At 42.1% G+C, this 23028-nt stretch overlaps 1 protein-coding gene and 1 pseudogene across 2 annotated transcripts in view; one reads left to right on the plus strand and one right to left on the minus strand.

Annotated features, from left to right (window-relative positions):
- Positions 1–23028, minus strand: part of SIK3 (SIK family kinase 3) — a 148940-nt gene that overhangs the window by 41928 nt on the left and 83984 nt on the right. For both annotated transcript variants that reach the window (XM_006761549.2, XM_006761550.2), the window contains 2 exons: positions 18794–18918; positions 17874–17997 (listed from right to left, as the gene is read on the minus strand). In XM_006761549.2, coding sequence (XP_006761612.2) covers positions 17874–17997; positions 18794–18918 — 249 coding nt within the window. The remainder of the gene's footprint in view (positions 1–17873; positions 17998–18793; positions 18919–23028) is intronic.
- Positions 9730–12025, plus strand: LOC102772380 (annotated as a pseudogene).

Consider the following 23028-nt stretch of genomic DNA (forward strand, 5'->3'; position numbering starts at 1 on the left):
TGCTGACCCCCAGGGGGCAAACGCTCGATGCAGGAGCTGCCCCCCTGGTGGTCAGTGTGCTCCCAGAGGGGGCGCACTGCTCAGCCAGAAGCTGAGCTCCTGGCAGGTGAGCCCAATGGTGGTGGCAGGAGACTCTCCCACCTCCACGGCAGCACTAAGGATGTCCAACTGACCGCTTAGGCCCACAGCAGGTGGTCATCCCTCAAGGGCTCCCAGACTGTGAGAGAGCGCAGCCCGGACTGAGGGACCCCCTCCCCTGGAGTGCACAAATTTTTGTGCACCGGGCCTCTAGTTTATTTATATTATGTATGGCCCCATTTAACACAATTAATGAGGGGATGAATGTCCTCAAAAGAGATTCAATCTAGTATAAGGTCCTCAGAATGGTGAGTTCTTTTCTCCTACATGTATTGTTATGTGCACACTCATGCCCTGACTTTAGGAGACCAAACCTCTCTTTAAACTCAGAAATTGAACTTTCTAATGGTTCAAGTATGGGGGAGAATGTATGGCCCCATTTAACACAATTAATGAGGGGATGAATGTCCTCAAAAGAGATTCAATCTAGTATAAGGTCCTCAGAATGGTGAGTTCTTTTCTCCTACATGTATTGTTATGTGCACACTCATGCCCTGACTTTAGGAGACCAAACCTCTCTTTAAACTCAGAAATTGAACTTTCTAATGGTTCAAGTATGGGGGAGATCGGCACGCATCTGATGCACACACCAGGACTCTCTGAGAACTTCTCAACAGTGTTTAAACATTCACAGGTGCATACAACTGGACTCTGAGCTATAGATTCAAATCAATAGTTATTTCGCTCTGGGAGCTCAGACTACATAACATATTGCTGAAAGAATAATAGATTCAAAATCAAGAAGCTTATATTTTTATTTCAAAACCATCCTCTAAGTTTTCTCACCTATAAGTTGAGGATATTGAGGATGATGTGGGAGTAGTGCCTGTGATAAAGGTGGTGATGGTGATGATGATAAGAACAGTGTTAACACTTCTGAGCGGTTTACAATTATGATTTTCTCATTTAATCCTGATAGCAATCTTAGGAGGAAGGTACTATAGTCATTCTCATTTCAGAGATGGTAAAAATCTGGCACAGAGAAGTTAAGAAACTTGTCCAGGCTCACATGGTAAGTCAGATTTCAAACCATACTGCTTCTCTACTACAGAGCTGTGGGCAGGACCCAAACTTCTGAAACATTCTTTCAACATCTTCATCCAAGACACCATCATCTCTCACTTAGACTACTGCAAAAGTTTCCTATATGGTTTTCCTGCTTCCATTCTTGCTCCATAAAGAAGCAAAGAGGCTATTTCTAAAACATAAATCTGGGCACATTACTACCTTGCCTGCAATTCCCCAAACTCTTCCCATAACCCTCAGAATAAACTACCAAGTCCTGGGCCTACAGTCTTGAGCCTTCGTCTCTGACTTCATCCCCTGCCATCTCCCCACTGGTGCACAGAACTCCGTCCAGCTGCACTGGCATGCTTCCTAGTCTGTGCGCATGCTTAACATACTCCACTGAAGGCCTCTGCACTTGCTGCTTCCCTTAGCTGCAATGGCTGCTCCTCTGACCTTTACATGGTTGGCTCCTTGTCATTTGGGTAAGAGCTTAAATGTCACTTGCTCAGAAGCTCTTCCCTGGCTACCTAAACTAGGCCTCCAGTCACTATCTATTACAGTGATGGCGATCCTATGACAAGCGTGTCAGAGGTGACACGTGAACTCATTTTTTTGGTTGATTTTTCTTTGTTAAATGGCATTTAAATATATAAAATAAATATCAGAAATATACATCTTTGTTTTACTATGGTTGCAAATATCAAGAAATTTCTATATGTGGCATGGCACCCAAGTTAAGTTAGGGTTTTTCAAAATGCTGACACGCTGAGCTCAAAAGGTTCGCCATCACTGATCTATTATGTCACACTAGTTTTCTTCACACTAATGACTTCTTTGTGAAATCATCTTATTTATTTATTTACTTGTCTATTATCTAACTCTCCCACCACAATGTAAGGCCCATGTCTTTCCTACTGCTGTTTCCAGTACCAAACCTCTAATATCAAACATGGTTATTTACACCTACAGGAGCTGAATACATAGCTACGGAATATATGAACAAATAAACATATATTGACTATTTACTCTAACCAAACAAGATTGTACTTGTGAAAATGCTTTTTTAACTATAAAAGTCTGTAAGATATAGGTTAAATTTTTTTCTGTTTCTATTTCATTATAACTGTCCTGAAAACAAAACTGGCCAGTGATACTAAACAATAAACTACTTCTAATTTTAAAAGACTTTTTATATATAAGGTACTATGATTACCAAATGTATTTCATTTAATCTCACAACAACTTTAAATTAGATACTATTATCAGTACCATTTATAAACAAAGAAGAAACAAGTTAACAAACTCAACACTGCAAAATAATGGCAGAACTGGGACTTGAGAGCTCTTCTTGACTTCCCTGTTAGATATCTTTACATGGATATAAATTCTGCTTCTCTATTTTTTCAGAGTAAATTCAACTCTGCAATCCCACAATTTCTGCAACATTTGGCAAACACTAGTCTATATCACCATGTTGAAAGGAATACAAAGAGTAATTAAGGCAAATTGCTCTTAATTTAGTCTAACTTATAAAATACAACAAAGAAAAAATTCCTATATTAAAATGATTTTTAGCAGGCATTAATTTGTTCTTGCTTTGTTACTAAAACTATATTCAAATGCAGTGTAGATTCTAAAGCCTGAAGTTCCTACAGTCCTAAGAAATAGAGGAAATGCTATCTACAACATTAAGCTTCTATTAAAATTATGTTTCAAAGTAGCAAGAATAGACCCCACAATTGTAGCATCCAAATAGGTTATAAATATCGCCAACACACACCTTTATGGTCTGCAATTACTTGAGGAAAACAATGCTCTTAATTTAGAAAGTTACTAAAGCTAAAGACCCCTGTGCAGGGAGAAGGTCTGGGCCCGATTCCAAATATGTGAAACTTGTTAGGGCCTCTAGGTGGCGCTCTTCAATTTCCTTTTGTTTTTCGTGCAGCATTTCATCCATAAAAGGTCGCCACATTGCTCCTGATTCAAAGACCAAGGCAGAACGACATTCAATTATAAGCTTGGTTTAAAACAAACATATATATGTATATTTGTTAATCCTCAAATAAGGATATTTTTCCATTGGTTTTCAGAAAGAGTGGAAGGGGGAAAGGGGGAGAGAGACAGAGAAAGAGAAACATTGATGAGAGAGAGACACACTGGCTGGCTGCCTTTGCACATGCCCCAGTCAGGGCCGAGGATTGAGCCTGCAACCAAGGTACATGCCCTTGACGGGAATTGAACCTGGGACTCTTCAGTCCATAGGCAGATGCTCTATCCACTGAGCTAGAGCAAAACAAACAAATTTTTAATGACAATTTCCTTAAATACAAAATAAATCAACACCACTATAATATGCCCTGATTAGAAAACATACCTAGTGCAATTGCAGGGTCTTGAAACTTACATTTAGTCATCTGTAACCACATTTTTGGTTTCAGATGCCTTGAAAAATCTCCAGAAAAATGCAAACAAGAATTTATACACAAAAATGGGAAGGTCATTTGAGGCTATTCACGGAGCCCAGGAGGCGTGCACATTGTCTACATGTTTCCAGGCCCCACATTAAGAATCCTGGTTGCAGGAGCAATACCTAAAGAAAACAGCTTTCACCTTGTCTGCCCTACATAATATCCAGTATGTAAAAGAATGAAAGCTGATCCCTTTCATATGTTGCACAGAATGGAAAATACGAGAAAATGCAGAAAACTCGGTATTTATTATCAATGCTTACTTCCTAAGTGTCATACATAGCTCATGAAATTAAATTCAAAATAGATTTGAATGCACCATTCTACATAAAACATGGGAAGAGAGTGAAAACCAAGGGAATAAAATGCTCACAAACCTAAGAGAATCAACCAAATGATCAACTTTTCCAGAAGTACTCTATTTTAATGTCAAAAATGGCTCTATCACTTGTTCCCGCCCAAGAGGCAGCACCTTTGGTATGAATGAGGCAGAAGCATGCTGGGCAATGCAGGAATATGCCGCTCAGCTTGTGCATGCCAGAGGGGCAGCCCACGAGAGCCCAGCGTCTCTCTCTTGCCTCCGGGTGAAAATCACTGTGGGCCTGTGAAAGCTGATCCGCACAGGGCATGTGAACAAGGGGATGTGGCTCAGGCCTGCCCTGCCCTGCCAGGCGTGCTCACAGACACCTGGATGGCTGTGGAGAGAGCTGCTGTGTGTGTATTAAGAAGGCCAGATCTTTCACTTCTTTTTTTCTCTTTTGACCTTGATAATAAACAACTTTCTCTAAGAGGCTGAAATATTTGGACTGCGGGGGTGAAAAATAATGGACGGAGAAGGGGAATTAAAAACTAACTTCAAATTCTCCGAAAATGCAAATCTGTCTCCAGTGTCCAAGCTAGAAGTAGCATCACTTAAAGAATTCCCCGACTAAAACTGTAAAATCACCTGCAGCAATGTGCCAGGCAGTGAGGCTGATTTAGCCTGAGAAGAGGTGTAGGCAGGAGGGAGCATGCTGGCTATCCAAGCATCTGGAGGAGTTTTATAAAAAGAGACAAAAGTGGCCCTAGCCGGTTTGGTTCAGTGGATAGAACGTCAGCCTGTGGACTGAAGGGTCCCGGGTTCGATTCCAGTCAAGGGCACATGCCTGGGTTGTAGGCTCGATCTTCAGTAGGGGGCATGCAGGAGGCTGCCAATCAATGATTCTCTCTCATCACTGATGTTTCTCTCTCTCCCTCTCTCTTCCTCTCTGAAATCAGTAACAATATATTTTTTTAAAAAGAGAGAGACAAAGTGGATTTACACTGTGCTGCTGCTCTAGAGGAACCTGGAATAATTAGGAAGTAACAAGTTCAAATCATTTAAATTAGAGTTGATCCGAATTACTAGGCCAGGGTCCTGCGTGGGCCTCTTGAGGAAGGAGAGTGGGTAGTCAAGTGGGCAGGGCCACACCTGGAGCACAGCTAATTGCATCCATTTCACAGACAGGTGTTCTGAGCAAGATTTCACATGAAAAACCGAGTCCAGAAACAACTGGATAGAATGAACTCCTAGGTCCCCTTCAACTCTACAAACCATGTGAAAAGGGGGTGACTTGTCCTGTGAAACAGCGTGCTTATTATCACTTGGAAATGTCTGATCCCAGGTTGGCCTTTGTCACAGAAGGCCTTCTAGCATTCGCTGAGAGGAGAACTGGGAGTCCTTCAGGGTTGGAGACTGTTTCGCTGAGCTTTCTATCCCCGGGCCTACTATGGGACCTGGGAGGTAGCAGGCCCTCAATACTCCAGTTAAAAGAACACAGGACTAGATGACGACTGCTATAATTCCTTCAGGCAACTTCAATAACCGGAGTCTAAGAATGTGCAACTGAATAAGCATTCTCCATACTTCCAGCTAGGAAAACCAGACAACTATCATTTCACAGAAGATGAGATGAGGCACTCTTTTAGGAGAAAAGCCTGGATCAGATGATATCCAAGGCTTTAGAATTCTTTGTCTCGTACAGGGGATACTTCCTTACTCATCTTTGCTGAGGCTAAATAGAGTAATCTGTCAATCAGATTACCACTTGAGGAGGCAGCTGGATATGGGCATAGTTATAGCATCAGGCTAGGATATAACAAACCAAGACGTTCGGCAGGTAAGTATTCTACATAAATCCTGTGGATTTAACTGAAAGTGTTAATAATACATCTTTAGCATGTTAAGAGAGTAAGAATGAAAGACACATAGAAAAAAATAAAAAGAAAGCTAGGAAAGGAGGGGATGAAAGATTAAAAGAACAATTCTTCAAATATATTATTTAATAATTATTAATATTTATTGAATATTTACATGGTAGACAGAGCGCTAAACTTTTTTTTAAAATTTTTAAACTTGGCTTTTAGAGAAAGGGGAAGAGAGAGGGAGGGAGGGAGAGAGGGAGGAGGGAGAGGGAGAGAGGGAGAGAGGGGGAGAGAGATAGAAAGAAACATTGATGTGAGAACGAAACATCGATGGCTGCCTACCAGGGATTGAGCCCTGGCATGTGCTCTGACTGGGAATCGAACTGGCAACCTTTCGGTGTGAAACTTTTAAAGTTCATTTAATTTAAGTATTTAGTTCATACACCAAATCCTATAAATCATTTTATTAATTTTATAGAAAAAGAAATTAAAAATCAGAGAAGTGAAGAAACTTGACCAGGATATAAATTCTGGTCAGTCTTATGAATTCTTATCCCATCTAGTGCATAAAATAAATTAATTATTGATGTTTTAAGTAGTAGCCAGCATCCTATATAATAAAAGCCTAATATGCAAATCAACCTACTGGCAGAACAACCAGTCACTATGATGCACACTGACCACCAGGGGGGCAGATGCTCAACACAGGAGCTGCCCCCAGCCCACAGGTCCCAGGCCAGCCAGAGTAGGTGCCAGCGGGGGCCCCCCAATCGCCCTGCCAGTTGCCCCGCAGAGGTAGGCGACCGGTGGTGGCAGCAGGGGGTGGGGCTGGCGAGCAGGCGGCACCAGGCCAGCCAAGGCGGGTGCTAGCGGGGGGCCTCCCGATCACCCTGCCAGTTGCCCCACAAATTGGCCCTGATCGCCAGCCAGGCCTGGGGACCCTACCCATGCACGAATTTCATGCCCTGGGCCTCTAGTGTCTTAATAAAAACAAATCAAATCAATTTCATTCCTCTTCTGACAGATCAAATGCCATTTAATCTCCACAGGTTTCATCATGGTAGAGTCACCTACAAGCCAAATTAATAAAAAATGGGCCCTGTGCCAATTCATAGAAGAGTGTGAACTAGTTGGAAAACAATGTTCAGGGAAGACGGCCAGTTGGACTGAGATACTCAGAGAAGGCAGAAACACAATGGTGAGAACTAAACGCACTACAAAAGAAAGCACTTTGTTTCGTGCTCGGCTTGCTTCATGGTGGCGAAGACTATGATAGAAGGCTGAAAACAGACCTCCCCAATCAAGGAATCACAGACAAGGGGAAGGGCTAAGTGAAAACTCCAGGAAGTAGATCAGGAGGCTGATCCTATAATGGAGAAAATGCCAACTGTCCCTTAAACCCTTTATGTGATGCCTAAGTGCGGGACATAGCAAAGCAGTCATTTCCAGCTCTGTGGGCAGAGGAGTGGTCTGAAAGAAGTGGAGTCACAGATTCTTTCTGACCACATAAAACTGCTAGGGGAACAGAAGACATCTGTGGCCACGCGACCTGGGAAGAATGCAAGCAAGAAGCAATCACCCATGCATTATCCTAAATGAAATAAGCCAGTCAATGAAAGAAAAATACCACATGATCTCATTCATTTATGGATAATTAAGACCATTATAAACAGATGAACAAAAACAGATACAGAGGCAGAGCAACATCGAACAGACTGTCAAACTACAGCGGGAAGGCCAGGGAGGGTTCGGGGGTGGGTAAGAGATCAACTGAAGGACTTGTATGCATGCATACAAGCATAACCAATGGACACAAGACACTGGGGGGTATGGGAGGCTAGGGGAGGGTCAAGGGGAGAAAAAAAAGGAGACATATATAATACTCTTTGTAATATTTTAATAATAAAACAATTAAAAAAAAAAGAAGCAATCACCCAGGAAATGCATGTTTCTCACAGGTGCTTGGAGGAAAGTGTACTCATTCTAATAAACACTAGGTGTTCAAAGGTAATTCCAAACACTTAGCCCAAGAGTTGTTTATTTTCAATAATTTTAACAAACTTCTTAATAATGTTTAATTCTCCAGAGCAATTCAAATTTCAAAGAGAGCTCTATTTTTCTCAAATCTCAAAATCCAAAAAGAAAACAAAAATAAATTGGCTACTAAATCTCTAAGACATGTTTCCCTGGAAAATGAGTAATTAAAAAAAAAGATAAATGGAACTAAAGTCTTAGACTTTGCAGAACAAGGACACTGTGTAAACTGCTTGAATCTCATCCATTCCTTTTATCCAGCTCAAGTACCAGTCTGGGGAGAACAGATACTAGTATAGCAGACACAGAGAACAAGATTGATACATCGTTGCAAGGATGGAGCAACATAGCTTTGGTAAGAGTGTACACTTTTCCTTTATATATTCTGGACTTAACAAATGTTTGTGACCTGGAGTTCCTCTTCAATGCTACCTGCCTTTTCCAAAAACAAAAACCATGCACAAAACATGCTATTTTTCTAAATGAAAAGAAAATAAAGTTTGTCATAGTGGTCAGATCCTGTCATAACATGGTTAAAATAGTGTGACTATTTTGTCACAACCCCTATATAAAAAGTGAAAAAGTAAATCAATAAGAAATGTGCTCTGACTGGGAAGCGAACTGACAAGATAGCTTCTTTTGGTGAGAAGCTGGCCAGAGTTAGAATCCTCACTGCTGTGGACTAAGCCCTTGAAATGACGTTTTTCATATACCCAAGGAAACCCTGTCACTGTCAGCTGTCAGCTGAGGTCAAACCTATTTTACACAGTGACTATTTTAAAACCTAAACAACACAGACAAATAGTCTCAAAAAAAGACATTTCTATGTATAAATAACTGAATGTGCTATCCTATAGATGAATTCAGAGATTGTATAAATGTTAAATACAAAAATATACTAAATACCAGGGGATTTTTTTCATTGTTGTTAACAATAAAAATTTTGTTATACTGGATATTGTTAGAACAATGGTGTTGTAGGGATTGGATTTTTACTCTACAAATTAAATTTGATACATGACGGACACACTAGAACTATATAAGCATTTCTAACTTGCACGTTAAGGGACTTTATTTGCAGTAATAGTCAATACTACAGCTTCACCTAAACAAAGAAAATACACAATCTTGGAATTAAATGTAATCCATAACAGTGTTGTTACAGTAAGATGTGACTCATAAAATAAGCACATCTTACTATATCAGTTCCTCTCACACAATGGCACTGAGGAATAAAATGCCTTATTTTGAAACCTTTTTTTTCGGTTCTTTTGGGGAATGAATGGGAGTCCCAGGACTGAAGTACTCAGTAAAAGTCCTACAAGGATAATCAGCAAGAGATCAGACAAGAAAGTGGAGATTTTAAAAATTTAAATACAAATTCCAAGACCACTATTTCCTGCAAACTGTTATCAGAATGTTCTGGAATAGAAATAAAGCTCCTTATAACTACATCCTGGGAGGCACTTCCTGTGGATGAACAGAAGCCGAAGGGAGATAGATGGCTTGGCACAGCTTAGCAGATGAAGATGGAGCTGGTAAGAAAAGCTTCTCCTGGGAACCAGTAAACAGGCTGAGAGGCTTTCTGGTTTTAACAGTGTTATCAACCTGAGACAGACTGAGGAGAAAAACAAATGTTTGACTCATGTATCTCAATTTATTAGCAAATAACACCTATTTCTTGAACTTTCCTAATTTTTAAGTTTTTCTAGGTGGCTGTAATGTTGTCAGAATTACAATTCCAAGTTAGGAGATACTGGCTGAAATGCTAGTGATGTCAGTATCTGCCTCTAGCACAGAGCCACACTGTTATACTACAAGCTGTCCAATTTGCAGCTCACATTTTTTAAATAAAAGTTTGTTGCTTATACTATCGTATCGTTATTCAAATATATGATTAAGTCCTAATTTCAAATGAACAAAACTGTGGCTCAGTTTTACTTGATACTAACTTTTTTCAAGAAATAATCCAGAAAAAAGCCGGGAAGAGGAAAAGCTGCCCTGCTTGCTTGTCTGTCTGTGGTTTCTTGGAGGCTGTATCTGACGCCAAAACAGCTGGGACCCAGCTGTCTGCGCTTATGAGTTGGATGGTGAGTGGCTATGGCCACCCTCACCCCGGTACATCGCCAGCAAACCTACCCCTGCAGGAGATAAAGTGCACTCAGCTGAGTCTACAAGACTGAGAGGAGTTGGAGTGATTTGAAGTTGACTCACTATAAAAGTTTAGTGAAGTCAAAATGTCTCAAAAAATCTATGGTGGTTCAGTGGTGGAGATGCAAGGAGATGATGACACTAAACGTTTGGAAGTTGATTAAAGAGAAACTCATTTTTCCTTATGTGAAACAGGACCTGCGCAGCTATGATTTAGGTCCTGTTTAGGTCCATAGAGAGTCGTGATGCCACCAATGACCAGGTCACCAAGGGTACCGCAGAAGCTATCAAGTATAACGTCGGTGTCAAGTATGGCACCATCACCCCTGATGAGAAGAGGGTTGAGGAGTTAAAGTTGAAACAGATGTGGAAGTCGTCAAATGGTGCCATCCGGAATATTCTGGTGGTACTGTCTTCAAGGAAGCTATTATCTGCAAAAATATCCCCCTGGCCTGTGAGTGGATGGTAAAATCCATCATCATAGGCCACCCTGGGTATGGGGATCAGTACAGAGCAACTGATTTTGTTGCTTCTGGGCCTGCAAAAGTAGAGATAATCGACACACCAAGTGATGGATCCAAAGAAAAGAAGTACCTGGTACATAACCTTGAAGAGGGTGGCTGTGTTGCCATGGGAACGTACAATCAAGATAAGTCAATCCAAGAGTTTGCACACAGTTCTTTCCAGATGGCTCTAAGAGTTGGCCTTTGTAGCTGAGCACCAAAAACACTATTCTGAAGAAATATGATGGGTGTTTTAAAGACATCTTGCAGGAGATCTATGACAAGCAGCACAAATCCCAGTTTGAGGCCCAGAAGATCTGGTCTGAGCATAAGCTCATCGATGACATGGTGGCCCAAGCCATGAAGTCAGAGGGAGGCTCCATCTGGGCCTATACAAACTACAAATGGTGCCACACAGTCTGATTCCATGGCCCAAGGTTATGGCTCTCTTGGCATGATGACCAGCGTGCTGATTTGTTCAGATGGCAAGATGGTAGAAGCAGAGGCTGCCCATGGGACATTTCACGCATGTACCAGGAGGGACAGGAGACATCTACCGATCCCATTGCTCCCATTTTTGCCTGAGCCAGAGGGTTAGTCCACAGAGCTAAGCTTGATAACAACAAAGAGCTCAGGTGCTTTGCAAAGGCTTTGGGAGATGTCTGTATCGAGACCATCGAGGCCAACTTCACGACCAAGGACTTGGCTGCTTGCATTGAAGGCTTACCCAACGTTCTGACTATTTGAATACGTTTCAATTCGTGGACAAACTCAGAGAAAACTTGAAGATAAAACCAGCGCAGGGCAAACTTTAAGTCGCTCCTTGGCTTAAGAGGACGAGTGTGTTTTGGTAACTAGGTACATTGGTTTATATTTTTCTGTTTAACACTCAAGGGAAGGGCAAAATCAATTTTCCTTTTAGTAGTCAGAGGTTATCTTTTCTATAAGTTTACAGCCTTTTTCTTATACATACAGTTATGCCACTCCAAGAATGTGGCTGGGACTTTTTAACTTTAAATTATATTTTCTACTAGTAGCTTAGGAATTACTTTAGTGCTGATTTTTACCCTGTCACTTTTGCTCATGTTCCAATATAAATGACCAAAATGAAGAGTGCTTGAATGGTAAACTACAGCCATAGTTTTGGTCCCTAAAATTGTGAAAAGTAGAAATTCACTTCCTTCCCTACTCTTCGTGGCCTGGGCTCTGGGTGCTGTTGGTGTAACAGGTGTACCATCATGTGAGGTCCAGCTGCACCTTAAACTTGCACAAGGATTGAAACGAAGAGCATGGGTGCAACTAAAACATGTTAAAGACACAGCAGTCCCTTGTGTCAAGAGCTCTAATGGAAGGTTTCGAAACGTTAAATGTGTCTGAGGCCACTGGAGAGCTTGTGATCCAGGAATACTCCCTGGGCTTGTCCTGGGCTTGTCCCCTCCTCTGAGCCTGTGGGCCTGTGTACGATGCTGCCCCAAACACACATTTCATTCAAGTGCAATAACACGAGCTGCACCTTTTTTGGTTTCTGGCCTGTTTTATTTCCTTTATATAAATGTGATTTTTTCAGAAGTTAATTTTAAACACTATTCTAGTCTGTTCTTCATCTGCACTATTACTTTTAAGTAAAATTAAGTGCTAATGACTGAAAAGGAAAAAAAAAGGGAATAATCCAGCTGCAGATGGACAAAATGTCTATTCCAAGACTCTTTTGATAATTGGGATAACTTGGCAGATACGTATTTATTGAGAATTAAGTTATAATCAAAGACAGATAGTTTCTGAAGCCAGACTGCCAGAATTCAAATCTCAGCTCTGCCACTGACTAGCTGTGTGATTCTGGGTATATTATTTAACTTATCATGCCTCAATTTTCTTGTCTATCAGATGACAAGAGTAGCCTACCTCATAGGGTTGTTTTGGATATTAAACAAGTTATGCAACAGTTCTGTACAAAGTGTTCAATGAATGTGAGCTATTGCCCAAATCTCTGGAGTCCTTCCACTCAGAACTTTTTCCTTTTCTCTATTTTCCTCCATAAGCTAGGAGACACTTTTCTTAAAAAGGTAATAATAAATAGGGCAGTACCAGTATTTACCCACTGGTCTTCTATTATATAAAGTAAAATCATGGAGCTGGTCAGGGGAGGCCTGCTTACCTCTGACCTACATAGATCCAGCCTCTTTGCTGACATCGTTTGTGATTTCTGCATTCGCTGACATGAAAGCACCACACAGATTCTCTCCTGCAGTACAGTATGCCTCAGAAAGCAATGAGGAAATGCTTTGAGGACTCTGAGCCCCTTAGTAGATGGAGACTGGTGGGTGAGCGGCTTTAATCTACTGTCCCATTCCCTCTAAACAAAACGCTGTTAGCCAGGCAAGATGCTTTGAGGTTCTCAACGAGTAAGCCAATCGGGGCCCGTTTGTCCGAGCCGAAGCAGAAGCTTTTGGCAGGAGCTGCAAAGCACAGTCTCCATCAGCAACATCTCTAAGTCGGGGCCTTCCACTCCCAGTGATAAGGTGCGGTGCAGCACTACAACTCATTGAGTCACAATGAAGTCTAGTCAATAAGGACTCAAAATACTGTCCCGTGAGAGATCTCTATGTGCTCACTGTCATTGCAGTTTTTTCACTGTAAATTAATTTTCCTTCAGTTAAATAAATGACTGATCTTACTACATTTGCTAGCAGTATGAATGGTGAATAAGAGAAAGTGGGCTTTAAGAAGTAGGCCTCTGTTGGTTTTTAAAAACATATTAGGAGTGAATGAGTCTGGTGCTCAAAAAATGTAAGTTGTTTGCTTCCCTCAGTGGGAGGGGACAGAGAAAGCATCTGCTACCATGTGGCCAGGCCACCTCTCATCTTCAGCAACAGCCCAAGCAACAGCAAGTTTCAGCTTTTAATCCTTCTATAATTTAGGCTCAGTGTTGTGCCTGAATACTTTCTGGGATGCTCTGAGAAATTTAATCCAAAAATTCTGGTCAAGTAAAATACATTTATAGTAGATCGAAAAGAAAGTCTATGGTAGATCAAAACCTTTTTAAAACTAGAAGTCACTTGACCTGGTCATTTACATACCACCTACACAACAAATGCACATAAAACCAATTAATAATTCAGATAATCACCTAACTCTTTGATAATAATAAACCACTGGGGTCTGGTGTAAAAGTCTATAGGTAATTTATGATGATGCAGTTTGTCATTAAAAAATATTTACTTGAATGTTTATACCATACCAGGCACCGTTGGGTTTTATGGAAGACTAGAGGCCCAGAGCACAATTAAATCGTGGGCATGTAGGGTCCCCTAGACCTAGCCTGCCATCAGGGCCATGTCCACCACCCCATGATGCCTCGCACGCTCTGTGGATACTGCTGGCGTCCCGCCCCGCAACGCCTCGCACACTCCGCAGACGCTACTGGTGCCTGCCCCACCTATCGCGGCAACCGCTGCTCATTTGGTCGTGATGCCCTAACGGCCAAGGCCTTTTATGATATAGATGATGGTGAGTGAAACACAGTTCTGCTGTGAAGGAGTGGCATTCTAGGGGGAAAGGAGGAAGGCATATACTTAATTATAAAACTAGGTAGTTTAAAGTCAATTCAGCCTAGAGTAAGTCCTCTTGAAATTTATAGTATCAGCATTCCAATGCATGTCCTTGGCATATGTCAGGATGCCCACGAAGGGAATCTTGTATCCAACAATGAAGAGTCAGGCATAGAATGCCCACTAAGTGTGAGGGTACTTCATTCCACACATCACTGACAATAAAGAGACGCTTAGAATTCCTGAACTATGTCCATTTGTACTGCGTGGCCTCCTGCACAGCTGTAGAGACTCTGGAATTCAATTCACTAGAAGAAGCTAGACTCTGGGGCCTTCCCCACGCTGCCTCCCAAACGCTAACTTAGAAAATGATACCAGCTCTGCTGGAGTTTCTATATTCTTTTGGCAGAAAAATAGGTCAACTCAGCTCAAGTCTGTGACAACAGCCTAAGAGAGAAAACGGTCTTGTTCTTTGGGACATTCTTCCATTACACGACTTCATATAGTACAGGGACAGTGGGCCTAAAGGCTCCACCCAAAGAATGACCTCGAGGTCTAGTGAGGTGCAACTGGGCCCCAAAACTACAAGTGTTTACAGAAAAGGGCTGAAAGGAAAGACTCGGTTTCCTTCATCTGAACCTGAAACTTTATGTATAGGATGTCTAAGCTAAGAAAAGACTAAACAACCTCATGAATCCATTTTCTCCCAGGCCTTATCCCTGAGACAGCATTCTCTGGTGGGCCTTTGGGATTGAGGCAAGGCTGAGCACTGGGATATCCTTGAGGGCAGGAGAGATCAGACTGGTAACACAGCCATCATCTACTCACTTCCTAGACTGGGTTGTTCCTCATTTTCTGTACTTAATTTTACAAAAATTTTTACTCCCACTTAAGGAATTATTTGTCTGGGATTAAAAAATGACCACATCTATAATAATAAATGGGTAATATGCTAATTAGACTGGACATCCTTCCAGACAACCTTTCAGACGAAGCTGGGTCTGCAAGGGAAGCCCGGGTTCTAGGTGCCAGAGGGAAGCCCGCGCCGGCAGCCAGGGGAAGGCCTACTCTTGCACAAATTTTGTGCATCAGGCCTCTAGTTTAGGATAATTAAGTTGGTGTTCTCTGAGTTTTTAAACTTTCATGCTACCTTGGATCATATTACAAATATTCTTTCTAAGTAGTTAAATGCAACAGAATTTATTTCTAAGCATCAACAGCCAATGTGGTTGCCAGCATGGTTAGCTATTCGGCTAGTACTCACAACCTGAAGCCAGCTCTAGTGAGGCTCGCGTAAACACCTGCCATGGTGCCAAGGTGGGGGAAGTAGGGGCAACGCTGCTCACAGGGGTCCCTGAGGACGCTGGGAAGCAGAAGAGGGCTGTCCTTCCTATTGCACTGTGGTGGGCATCCATGGAAATGAGTGCTGACTTAACCATTTATTACTTGTGGCTCTAGCAAGTAAACTGATTTCTTTAAACTTCAGCTTCTTAAACTTCATTGGCAAAATGATAAAAGAATAGGTGTCAATGCCAATTCCATAGTACAGTTATAATAGTTCAAATTAGATCAAGTATAGGAAATGCTGTGTAAATTCAAAAGCCATACAGAAATGTTAATATTATTATTTTAAATACTAGTGTACACTCTGGAGGGGTTTTGGTAGTTAGCATTTTAACAAACCTATTCATTTAATACATATTTTGTCCTAAGCCTGGGTATACAGCACTGAACAAAACCGAAGTCATATTATCGTCAGGAAATCCATAATGCCAGACGATGGGAAGTGCTATGAAAAAATAAAGTCGAGTGATGGGAAAGGGTGATGGGGTAGCCAGGAAAGGCCTCTGTAAGGGACACCTAACCAGAAACCTCAGGTGAGGTGAGGGGCCAGTAGTGCAGATATTTGAGAGAACAGGAGTGTGTGTGCTGGGCAGGGAGGCCTGTGTGGGTGGAGCTCCGAAACCAAGGTGAAGAGCAGCAGGAAATGAATTGAAGCGTTAGGAGGGGTAAAGGGGGATCACAGTTGTGCCTTGTAGGCCATAATGATGACGACTATTTGAATTTTATTCTAAGTGTAAATGAAAGCCACTGGAGTGGATTCCATTTACTATCTACTTACCACTTACTGAGTCCTACCCCATGCCAGACACTGGACTAGGCTCTAGACAACTGTGAAAAACCACGCTTCAGCTTTACTTTCTCTAAGCTCACAGTCTGGAGAAAATAAGGAAGATATATAATGAAAGAAGTAATACAATAAAAAGTTTGCTAAGCCCCATGATAAAAGTCCAGAGACACAAAGAATGGTAGAAATTATCTAGATTATTTCTATCACATCTAATTCTTTTTTTTAATATATATTTTATTGATGTTTTACAGAGGGGAAGGGAGAGGGACAGAGAGATAGAAACATCAATGAGAGAGAAACATCGATCAGCTGCCTCCTGCACACCCCTCACTGGGGATGTGCCCGCAACCAAGGTACATGCCCTTGACCAGAATTGAACCTGGGGCCCTTCAGTCTGCAGGCTGACGCTCTATCTACTGAGCCAAACCGGTCAGGGCTGTCACATCTAATTCTTATTCTAGAATACAGGAGTGGAAGGGGGAGGGGAGGTGTGGAGGAAGAAGCATTCTAGGCAGAGGAAATTATTCCAGGGAACCAGAGGAAATTAGGGGATTAGACAGAAATGGGAGTTAGACTAAGGAGACAGATAGGAGCCAGATCGTAAAGGCATTTCTCTGCCACTGTTTTTTAAGCAGCAGTCCTGAGGTCAACTCAGTTCAGTGATAATCAGCATTTCTAATGTAACGGAATAAAATCTATACTGTATACAGTAAAGACAAACTTTGCTTTATAAAAAAACTTGTGTTCAATTGTGGACGTGTGTGTATGGGAGGGGTCTTAGGTCAGAGTATAAAATATATTTTTCACTACGGTTGTGATAAAAATGTTCGAAAGTTAGTGCTCTAGGCACTGTAAGGAGGAAACTTCACCTAAAGGCAATGGCAAACCACTAACAAAGCGAAGCTGGAAAGTGACATGATCAGCTCTGTGTGTGTGTGGCTTTATTATACATGTACTACAAAGATCACTAGGCAGCACTGTGGACATCAGATGAGAGAGGGACAAAGCTGGAGCCATGAATTGGCAACAACTGAATACTATGCAGCAGTAAAAAAGAAGGATCTCTTACCCTTTGAGACAGCATGGAGGGGCCTGGAGAGTATCATGCTAAGCGAAATAAGTCAGTCAGAGAAAGACAAGTGTCACATGATCTCACTCATGTGTGGAATCTAATTAGCAAAACAAACTGATGAATGGAGTAGATCTAGAGACATGGAAGCATGGAAGAGTGCGGAACATCAGAGGGAAGGCAGGGGAGGGAGGGTGGGTGGGAGGTAATCAACCAAAAGACCTTGTATTAATATATACATAACCCATGGACATAGACAGCGGGGTGGTGAAGGCCAGGGGCAGGGGGTGGGGCTGCCTGCAGGAGGTCAATGGGGAAGAAAGGGGGACATATGTAATACTTTAACAACAAACATTTTAAAAAATAAATTAATTAAAGAATAAAAATAAATAAAGCCCAGAAGACTTAGCAATCTGCCACATAACACTAGTTGCTATACCCAGAGCCCAGAGCCAAACTCAGACAAACTTAGCAGGGCTCTCTGATGCCAAAGCCTGCACACGGTTTCTACTCAACCTTCCTTCCCGAGGGACCAATTCAGCAAGTTGGAGATAAGAAAGGTTGTTCAATGGCCCTTTATGCTCCATCACTCAATTCCTAGGGTAACATGTCTAACTTTCCATGACACCAGTCATAGCTGTGCGCTGACAACGCCCTTACCTGTGGACATAAAAAATGGGATGCGGAACTTCCCACTCAGCACCCGGGCCCGCAGATTCTGCAGTGTGCTCCCATCAAACGGCAGGGCGCCACACACCAGCACGTAGAGGACGACTCCAAGGCTCTGCGTTGCCAACAGAGAGGGCATGCAATTAATCGCACCAGAGGAAACAAAGAGGCCGTTATAGTACTTGTCTGAAGAGTAATGTGAGTCACGCACAAGATAATGGAACACACTTCTTCCTTTTCTTATTTATGAGAAATAATATGGGGCACTGCCAAGGCCAATCATCTTTAGAATTGTTAACATTCTTCTTTGCTTCCAGACTGTTAGTTTGGGGTAATATATCTAGAACTGCTCTCAGTATTCATCCTCTAGGAAGACAGCCAGTGGCAACAACAGAAAGAGTCTGTTCTTGACAAGGGCACCCACCCAATTGCCCTTGGTTTTTTCTTTATGCACAGGCAAAGGGGGAGTTTGAAATCTGTGGCTCAATCCCTAACACAACGGCTGGGGAAAAGATTGCATAAAGGAATGGGAATTCAGCCCTGGCTGGTTTGGCTCAGTGGATAGAGCACTGGCCTGTGGACTAAACGGTCCTGGGTTCGATTCTGGTCAAGGGTGCATACCCAGATTGTCGGCTTGATTCCCAGTAGTGGGGTGCAGGAGGCAGCCAATCAATGATTCTCTCATCATTGATATTTCTATCTCCCTTTCCCTCCCCCTTCTTTTCTGAAATCAATAAAATTATATTTAAAAAAAATAAAAAATTCTGGGGAAAAAAAAAGAACTTGGAATTCAAAGAGAGGTGAGCAAGATCTGAATTCATATGCAACATTTTGTGTCGCCCAGGATGAATACAGTTGTCATCAGTCCAGGGTAATTAATGTTATGGGCATGAGAGAAGGCAGGCACATACCCAGATGTCCACTTTGGGCCCATCGTACTCCTTTCCTTCAAAGAGTTCAGGTGCAGCATAAGGAGGACTGCCACACCAGGTCTTCAGCAGCTGCCCAGGAGTGAAAAGGTTACTGAAGCCAAAATCTAGAAAGGCAAAATGAACATAACTCATGTTATCTTAACCTAGCAAACACTAGTTTCTAGTCACTGGAATAAAGGTTCTGAGTCCTTAAGTTTGAATACTCAGGTGAAAAGAAAATGTTCAGAAATTACATAACCAGCCAGTTAATCTTAAAATAACAGAGCTATAGATGAGCTGGAATGCAAAAGTTATCTGGGTAACTAATAGCATCATTGGTTTATGTCAGAAAAATAAGCACTGTTCCCTTAGAAAACCTAGGCTGAGGGAGGCTAGTGTACTTGTTCCTCTAAGGATAAAAATGAAAGTGGATAATGATCGATGTTAAGACCACATCAGAACCATAAATACATATAAGCCTACTCAACTGGACCCAAAATGTCCTATTACTTTTACTTCCCATGTCAAGCACATTTATGACACTGACTTTAAAAATCAGACAAAGTGACTTTATTATTATTAAGGCTGCTTATTAAAAATAAAGAATATGCAACTTGTTTATAAACTAGAGGCCTGGTGCACAAAATTCGTGCATGGGTAGGGTCCCTAGGCCTGGCCAGTGATCAGGGCTGATTGGGGCCTTTCAGTGGCCAGCGGGGGCCTTCCTTCCCCGGCTGCTGGCTGCGGGCTGGGGCCTTCCTTTGTTCCACACCAACCCCTGGTGGTAAGCACACGTCATAGCGAGTGATCGAACTCCCGGTCTCCCGGTCAAACTCCTGTGGGGACACTTTGCATATTAGCCTTTTATATATATATAGACTGAACAAAAAATGGTTACATTTTAGTGTCAACTTCCCTCCTTCTTTTCTCCACCTCCCACTGTTTAAAGAGAGAGGAGAGCCTAGACAGTTTAGCTCAGTGGATAGAGCAAAGGCCTATGTACTGAAGTGTCCCAGGTTTGATTCCGGTCAAGGGCACATGCCTGGGTTGTGGGCTCGATCCCTAGTAGGGGGCATTAAGGAGGCAGCCAATCAGTGATTCTCTCTCATCATTGATGTTTCTATCTCTCTCTCCCTCTCCTTTCTTCTCTGAAATCAATTTAAAAAATTTTTTTTAAAAAAGAGAGTAGATGTGAGATAGAAAGAGTGAGGTTTGGGAAGTAATACTAAGAAAATAAGCAAGGATGACAGGCCAAAGCATAGAGAGTCACTGACTTTTAAGTAATAGTAATAGTACATATTACTATTTATATGAACAACTCCTATGTGCACCACACTGGAATTCCCTCCGTCCCAGACCTCCCGCTGTGGTCACAGCATCTGAAAGTCTTCCCTTCCTAGTTTTACTCTCATTAACAACCCCATCTCCTTTGCTGTTTGGTTTTCTTCTTTCTCCCGCCTACAGAAGGTGAGCTCTAGCTCGAGAGGCAGGAGCTGACTCTGTGTCCCGGCTCCACGTTTGTTCTCAGGGCTAACTCTTCTGGTACCATAGTTCCTATTCTCATTTGTTTGGTAATAATTCTCCATATTTGTATCTCTGGCTCAAGTTGCAACTCTTAAGTTCTTGACATGAACTTCTAATCCTTGCCTGGAAAGAAACACCTCAAACTCATCCAACTCACATTTTCCAAAATCAAGCCTGCTCTTCCGGTGATGTCCCCATGGTCATCGATGGCATTCCCAGCCCAGTTACTACGTGCACAAGAGTCACCTTTCTTTCCCGCCTCACTGCCTAGTTTAAACGGGTAAAACTCAATTGCTCCTACCCTGTAAGTGTGCCCTGAATCCATCTCCTCCTTTCTCCTTACATTCCCAACATCTCAGCTCATACTCTTATCATCTCTGACATAGATTGATGCTATTGCTTATTACCTGTACCTATTATTTCTCTCTAAGCCATCCATTCATTGCACAATGAATGTTTCACAAATCATATTGTTACCTTCTTGCTCAAAAACATTTGGTGGCTCTGTTCTGCTTACAGAATAATCTAAACCTCTCAGCACTGCCATTTAAGATCCTTCACCACCCAGTTCCACCTTACCTTTCCCACATATCCCTGGTCATTCTAGCATTAACAGCCTACTCACATCCTGTGTTTGTGTGCCTTATTTCTGCTATTTGCTTTCTGGGTCTTGCCTTTTTCATTCCTTTACACATTTGAAATATCACTCTGTTTCAAGGCCCAATCAAGTATTACTTCCTGTACGAAGCCTTAACTGACGTCCACCACAAATACCATGCCAATGGCTTCCTCCTCTGTGCCTCCACGTCCTTTGTTTAAACCTCCACATCCCACTTAATTATGTGTTTATTCCTTCGAAGAGTCCGTAAGTGGCAGGGATATATTTTGATTTATCCTAACCTCCACAGTGTTTTCATACACAGCAGGGACTCAAGAAAGGGCCACTAAACTGAACTGTAATAAAGTCACTGGGCCAATCCTCTCATCACCTCCTCATACTGACAATGGCAGCTGGCCAGCTAGGAGCCTCTACCTCCTCACCATCCCTCCTAAGGTTCTAAAATTAACTGAATGATACAAGGGGGTAGAGGTGAGGGCCATTATTAGAATCCCATTCTAGTTACTTCTTTGATAAATCAAATGCTCTCAGTCCTCAATAGAAAATAAATGTCTCTTCGATTAAAAGGAAGCCAAGCAATGCATTAAAACCAGCTTACTTTAAATTTTCCTAATAAGCAACTTAAAATATATAGGAAATTTCTCACTTGAATCACAAATGCTCTATGTATAGATAATAACCTTTCTACCCTTTCTCGCTGCTGGGCAGGGAAGGCACAAAGTTAATGGCATGAGCTTGTTTATTGTATCTACTAAACAGGAAATCTTTACAAAGGAGATGATATCAAAGGGAACTATCTTCAGCTATGGCTACAGGCTGATTGTCATTTGGTGTTTATATGAGAAATGGGTGTGCAAGAATGAATGATATGATTAGGCCCTGACAATTAGGCCACATCTGGGGAAGCACCTGCTTCCACAGCATGTCATAGACAACAGCTGGCTTCCACAGCTAGACCTAATGACCAACAGCAAGGCTTCAATTTCCATAAGATTCGTCTGCAAAACCCCACCCCTTTGCTCTTATTTCCTACTAGAGGCATGGTGCACGAAATTCGTGCATGGATAGGGTCCCTAGGCCTGGCTGGCGATCAGGGCCAATCAGTGCCTCCCTTTCCCAGCTGCTAGCTGGAGCCTTCCTTCATTCCACGCTGCCCCTTAGTGATCAGTGCACGTCATAGCAAGCGATAGAACTCCCAGTCTCCTGGTCGAACTCCCACAGGGACACTTCACATATTAGCCTTTTATATATAGGTTTTATAATTGATAGTCTCGAGTGATTCCAACTTATCTAAGCATACCAACCACAAGTGAAGCCACAAGAATATTGTGATATTAAGTATATGGTATAAGAATTTTAAGTGTTAAGAACAATGATTGGAGGATAATCACTAAATTTTAAACTTGACAAGCTTCATTCATAAAGTAGATTCATTTAAATGGCTATACAAATTACTGATGTCTTTTTCAAGAACTTTTTATTTAATTAGTCCCTGATATAATTGGACATATAGTTACTGATTGAAGGAGCACGTCTCTGCAGTATGGTAAATAGCTAAAAGAATGAGCCCAAGGGACTCTAGAAAGGTTTTTTTCTACTGTATTAAGTTCATAAATGGTAATTCATAGCCAAAGAAAGGCCCATTTAGTAGTTTCCCAAAGAAAGCTGAGTTAAAAATTTACAGGCTCAGTCAAATTAATCCCTTACATTTACATGGTACTTTCCATTGTGTAAAGCATTTTTCCTTCTATTATTACAATTGAAGCTCTCAATTCCACTGGGATAGACAAGCTCTCCAGACAATTTCCGGCCTGCACTCCAATCTGGGACCCCCTTGGGGGATGTCCAACTGCTGGTTTAGGCCCAATCACATAGGGGCAGTTGGACATCCCTCTTGCAATCTGGGACTGCTGGCTCCTAACTGCTTACCTGCCTGCCTGCCTGATCACCCTTAACCACTCTGCCTGCCGGTATGATCGCCCCCAACTTCCTCCCCTTCCAGCATGATTGCCCCCAACACTCTCCCTGCTTGCTGGCTGGTTCCCCCCCCAACTCCCCCGCCACCCCCCGCTGGCCTGCTTGCCCTCAACTT

The sequence above is a fragment of the Myotis davidii genome, unplaced genomic scaffold (genome assembly GCF_000327345.1).
Source record: "Myotis davidii unplaced genomic scaffold, ASM32734v1 scaffold97, whole genome shotgun sequence".
Classification (NCBI taxonomy): Eukaryota; Metazoa; Chordata; class Mammalia; order Chiroptera; family Vespertilionidae; genus Myotis; species Myotis davidii.